Here is a 6,000-nt window from a genome sequence, read left to right on the forward strand (position 1 = left end):
GCAAGTCAACGATTTGCCAAAAAAGTTCGAAAGTAATTCAACTTGACACATTTTTGGCTTTTTAAATAAAGAAATAAGAGAGTCAGGTTAAAAAACGCCAACTCAGAAAACGAAATATATTTATAAAATAGATGCAAGCTTTCATATTTGTGCAAATTGATATTCTACTTTCAATTGCTGGCATCATCATCTATCAATATCGGAATTCGCACTGCAATACTAATTAATATATTATATTATTGTTAGAAGATTCCATAATAAGTCATAATTAATTTTTGACGTGTGTGTATTGAACAGGAGCCAGACAAAGAAGTTTAGAAGACGCCAACACCAGAATGCAATCCAAGTACACATATAGAAATGTATTGCACTCAAACAGGGAAAAATATCTAAATTACTCCAAAAACAAAAAAAGCGAAAAAAAATTGACACGACCAAATAAATGACCAATGTGTAGGACAAATAAGTAAAAACAAAACAGATTGTGTTAATGTGTAATTAAAAGTTTTTGACAATTGGTAGATGGTGTGGCAGGAGTGGCGGCGCATTTCTTGACTCGGTGGCTTAAGTTAATGGCCGGCCCGTCGGCTGAGCAATGATGTAGGTACATATGGTATGTACACATACATATGTATTGTGCATCAGCATTTTTTTGTGATGAGGACATTTTAAATTTGTTTGTTTCATTTTTAACACTACCTACAACATATGACTATGAAAAAGTACAAAATGAAATAATCGTAAAATAAGTGTAGCGCGTCTTCATCTTCCACAGCTTTCGATTGGTATAAAAGACTTTGCGTGGTTTTAGGAAATATCAGTACTGCCAACACTTACAAAGTGTAACTTACAACCTCGAGGATTTGTTCCGCAGCATCAGTTAATATAAAAATTAAATAGTACTTTAATCGCAAATACTTTAATTTTACATCAAAAATGAAATATCAAATTGTTTTGCTGTGCGCCTGTTTCGCTGCTGTATGCCTAGCCGCACCACGACCTGATGAAGCCGATGAAAAAGCAGAGACACTGCGTCTGGAAACTGAGAACAATGGCGTTGATAAATATTCATTTGCGTAAGTATTGGCAAAAGGGTATAGGGGAATTTGCAAGGAAGAATACAAATACGCGTATTTTGTTATTTGCAGTTATGACACCAGCAACGGCATTTCGCGCTCAGAAGAAGGAGAACTAAAGACCATTGACGATAACGCTGCTATCGTTGTGCATGGCAGCACCTCTTGGACAGCACCTGATGGCAAAAAATTCGAAATCATTTTCACAGCCGATGAGTTCGGCTATCATCCCTCAGTTAAACTAGTCAGCTAAATAATATTTAGTGTTGCTTAGTGCTAACAGGAATACTGCCGCCAGGAAATGTGTTTAAATTTTATCTAGTAAATAATACATTCGAAATAAATAATTATTAAAGTGCATGCAAAATTTATAAATCAAAGCAATGACTTTCACATTTCACAAATATTGATGGAAAAAGAGCTAGTACGTTTTTGTTTGAAGACTTCGGAATTTTCAGAAGAAGTACTTTCCAAAGCAAGCAGTTCCTTTTGAAACTAGTTGTCTTTTAACAGGCACGCGGCCGAGTTACATACAGGGTTTGATTGACAAGGAATGAGCCTTATTTTTTTTAAGCAGTTTTATTAAACCTTTTGGCTTATACAACTAATATTCTTCAAAATAGGACCCTTGAGCGTCAATACACCGCTGGTAGCCGTCCTTACCTCCCCCACCATATCATTTTCCCCCACCAGCCGGTTCGGTTGATCGCTTGGCAGACGCTCCGCGCGGTAAAGCTCATTACTTTTCAATCAAACCCTGTATATCTCCACTATAAGATTTATAAAAATTTCATCATATTTTTAAGTATACAAGCAGATTTATTGGACCTAAAACAGGGAAAATTTTAACATGTTTTCGCCGGCATGTACCACTAGTGGTACAATGAGGCCTGCCCTATTGGACGGCTTGTAGCATTGGTGATACATACGCAATTGTCTCGTCAGGCGGCTTTCTGAAGATGCTGGTAACGGTTTTTGAGCAAAAAGGAGAGAAATATTTTACATCTACGCTGGCATAGTCGGGGGCTCTCACTGTATGATTTACAATTACAGTTACAAACCATCATTCACCTGGTAGTAGCTAGTCAGGACTCTTCTTTTTTCGGATTTCGTTGCATGCTAAATCCTCCGATGGTGCTGAAAACGCATGTCGGTCTTGTAGCAAGTGGCTGGTTATAGAAATGTTTATATAAATCAAATAACCCTGGTTTTAGTTGTGTTCTGGGCTTGGAAATCGTCACGTAAAAAGTCAAAGCCTCATATTGGGTTGTTTAGCTATCGGTCAACCATGTTGACATTTCTGTTCATTTAGGTTTGACTAGTCATCATTAATCATTTAACATCATCCAAATTGTGGAAATTCCCTTTGAAAAAAAAAAATCTGTTCGCGAAGTTCATAGAGCACTGCCGCATCATCGGTCTTTATTTCTTTCGTAATGAGGAAGGAGTTGCCGTTATTTTCAATGTCGAACGTTATTGAACTATGCTGACTGAATTTTTGTTCCTATATATTAATCAGGTGAACATTTGGTTTCAACAAAACAATACTAATGCCACGATTGACGGCCATACGGCCAGATTTATTGGCAAATTTAATCAAAAATTGGACTGTCCGAACGGATCATGTAACTCATAGCCGATGCGTATGTATGCCGGTCGTATTAAAATATATAAATCCCTTGATATGATACACCAGATTATTAGAAAATAAAAAAATTTAAGTTCTTAAGTTTTTAAAAAACCCCCCGATATTAGATAATTAGAACGAAGCGCCCTCGATACATCTTTTAGGGTTGCATTCTAAGGCAGGGATTTGATTGCCATGAGAAAGGCAAAAATAGCTAAAGGTTTATAAACATTTACGTTTCGGTTTCGCTTGATATCTCAGACGATAAAGGGACAATATGAGGCTCTAAATGATTGGATTATGTCACATAAATAGAAACAAATTATTGCGCCCTCGTTGGATTAATTGAAGCCGGTTAGCGCGCCACCAATCTCTGTTTAACTCGGCCCAAATTGCCTGGTGCTAATCCAGAACTAGAAGAATTTAAGAAATATCAAATATCGTGTTTTATTTAAGAAATGGGTTTCTAAAACCTCACTGATAATTTGTTGAGCAATGCATTTTTGTAGCGTCTTTCTCCGGGTTGGTAACCATTTTGGAGTTTATGAAAAAATAATTGTATATAACTATTATTTTGAGATTTTAAAATTTACGATCAACAATAATAATGAACTTCTGAATTTTTTGTAATATTCAGAAAATATAGTCATTCGAGGTATGTTCAAAAAAAATTGCGAATTTTGTGTTTTCTTAAAAATTATTTATTTATTCATTAATATCTATTTTGTCCCCTTCAAAGTAATCCCCATGAGATATTATGCACTTATGCCAACGTTTTTTCCAATCTTCGAAGCACTTCAAAAAATCATTTTTTTATCTTGTTCAGCTTCTCCTTCGATGCCATCTTTATCTCGTCAATCGTAGGGTAGCGTCGTCCTTTCGTTGGCGTCTTCAGTTTCGGGAACAAAAAAAAATCACAGGGGGCTAGATCTGGGGAATACGGTGGCTGTGGCATCATTAGTGTGCTGTTTTTGGCCAAAAAGTTGCGCACAAGCAATGATGTGTGAGCGGGGGCGTTATCGTGATGCAAGAGGCATTTTTTGTTCTTCCACAAATCCGGACGTTTTTGGCGAAGAACTCACGATGCACAACGCCCTTGTAATCGAAGAAAACGGTAAGCAAAACTTTTACATTCGACCGAACTTGGCGCGTTTTTCGGTCTTGGTTCGTGCGGCAGCTTCCATTGAGATGATTGAGCTTTGGTTTCCACGTCATAACCATAAACCCACGATTCGTCACCAGCTATGACCCTCTGAAGCAAATTTGGGTCGTCGCGGACAGAGTCCAACATCTCATTAGCAAAGTTCATGGTCGAAATTTGTCGAAATTGAGCAGTTTTGGTACGAATTACGCGGCGACCCGTCTCATGCCCAAATCATTGAAAAAAATCGAATGGCACGAGCGAATCGATATGTCTAGGTCCTCAGCAACTTCTCGAACGGTGATTCGACGATTGGCCAATACCATTTTCTTCACTTCATCAATTTTTTCGTCTGTTGTTGAAGTGCTCGGGTGTCCGGCATGCTTTTCGTCGTTCACATTTTCTCGGCCTTCTGAGAACATTTTGCACCACCGATAAACGTTGCTTTGTCAAAAGTAGCTTCTCCGTATGACACAGTCAACATTCGGAATGCATCCGCGTACTTAATTTCGATTTTCACACAAAATTTGATACAGGTTGTTTGATCCATCTTTTTGAATAGGTAAAAAGCGAAGACGAGCCGAAACACGTGCAAGCAAAGCAGCTGCCAACAATTAACTGAACATCCAAAATGGCCGAACTCGAAATTCGAAAAATTGAAATTCGAATATATATAACCTGCGAAAATTCAAAATTCGCAATACTTTTTGAACACACCTCGTATACCAGGCTATATTTTTTGAATAAATATAAAATTATTTTTCGAGTTAATTATTATTGCTTGACTTATTATGCTTTTGGTAAAATATAATTATTATTTTTAGATCTTCCCTTTCTTATAAAATTGTTTTCGAGTTGAACTTTTGTTTTGGCAGAACGAAAAACTCAACACGCCAAACCTTACATATGGTTCACACACAAAATATGGTGCGCCAAAAAAATAACAACCCTCGTGTTACCGAAATCCTTAACAAGCTCATTTAGAAAACGCAAATTCTAAAATTTCCTCTACCACTTGGGCAGGTCATTGATTAACTTTACAATAGCGCAATAAGAGTGCAAATATGTCCTGATTTGCATCTTATCTCCCAATCATTATATCTTCAGTTTTGCAAATTTTTACGCGTTATATTCAATCATCCCGGAAGTTGCTGAAATACGGTTTTTCATTTAAAAAATATCTTTGAACCCTACGAAGTTTTAAATAATAAAATATAATAATAAATAAATATTAGTAATCTTCATTTGCTCCCTGTGCATTTGAAAAAAGCTACTCTGGCATCCTAAAAAACTGAAGAGGCTGAAAGATAACGGAAAATGGTATTTCTAAACTTTTCAAAGCCAACAAAAACATCTTATATTAAGCAAACGCGGTCGCTATAGCCGAATGGGTTGGTGCGTGACTACCATTCGGAATTCAAAGAGAGAACGTAGGTTCAAATCTCGGTGAAACACCAAAATTAAGACAACGTTTTTTCTAATAGCGGCCGCTCCTCCACCTCCGAATGTATTTCTGCCATGAAAAACCTCCTCATAAAAATATCTGCCGTTTGGAGTCGGCTTGAAACTGTAGGTCCTTCCATTTGTGGGACAACATCAAGACGCACGCTACAAATAGAGGAGGCCAAATGATATTATATATATATAATATATCATTTATGAATTTAATGAACTTGATAACTCTTTGGATAACCCCGAAGGCTTTTGGATTACACGCAACCCAAGAAAGGGTGCGTAAATATTACCCGAATTAAATCGAATTTTGTTATTGATTCTGTAAATTTTTTTATTTCAGCGTTTGCTTTCCTACCATAGTCCATAGACTTCGGGGTAATGTCAGTGATACAATTAGATGCCATTAGTGGTATCTCATCCCTAAAAAGTGGCCTTGAGGGGCTCTCACCTTTTTTTCGTAACGAATGAGGTATTAGCTCCCCATGCTCCTAACTTTCGCGACTAATCTATTATTTTATTACTCAATAGATGACTAATGATGATGATTAATCTGATAATAAAAACGGTGTCAGGACAATATCTATTCTAACTATTTTTCGAATTTATTTTAAATTCGGTCAAAGAAAAATTATCATTTGGTATAAAAAAATTGATTACCATTAACATAGTTTTGTTTTTTCTTGACGTTCTTAAGTTAATTA

At 36.6% G+C, this 6,000-nt stretch overlaps 1 protein-coding gene across 1 annotated transcript; it reads left to right on the forward strand.

Moving 5' to 3' along the window:
- Positions 1-842: 842 nt before the first annotated feature.
- Positions 843-1,426, forward strand: LOC129241225 (endocuticle structural glycoprotein SgAbd-5-like). Its single transcript, XM_054877448.1, has 2 exons — positions 843-1,076; positions 1,149-1,426. The coding sequence occupies exons 1-2, from the start codon at positions 937-939 to the stop codon at positions 1,327-1,329; spliced, it is 321 nt and encodes a 106-aa protein (XP_054733423.1). The 5' UTR covers positions 843-936; the 3' UTR covers positions 1,330-1,426.
- Positions 1,427-6,000: the final 4,574 nt, after the last annotated feature.

Source organism: Anastrepha obliqua, chromosome 3 (assembly GCF_027943255.1).
Source record: "Anastrepha obliqua isolate idAnaObli1 chromosome 3, idAnaObli1_1.0, whole genome shotgun sequence".
NCBI classification, from domain to species: domain Eukaryota; kingdom Metazoa; phylum Arthropoda; class Insecta; order Diptera; family Tephritidae; genus Anastrepha; species Anastrepha obliqua.

What these genes read in the sequence shown, in the direction of transcription:
- LOC129241225 (XM_054877448.1), top strand. Translation starts at nt 937, where the DNA reads ATGAAATATCAAATTGTTTTGCTGTGCGCCTGTTTCGCTGCTGTATGC. An exon ending in GTTGATAAATATTCATTTGC is followed by an intron (nt 1,077 to 1,148) that starts GTAAGTATTGGC and finishes TGTTATTTGCAG; the next exon opens with TTATGACACCAGCAACGGCA.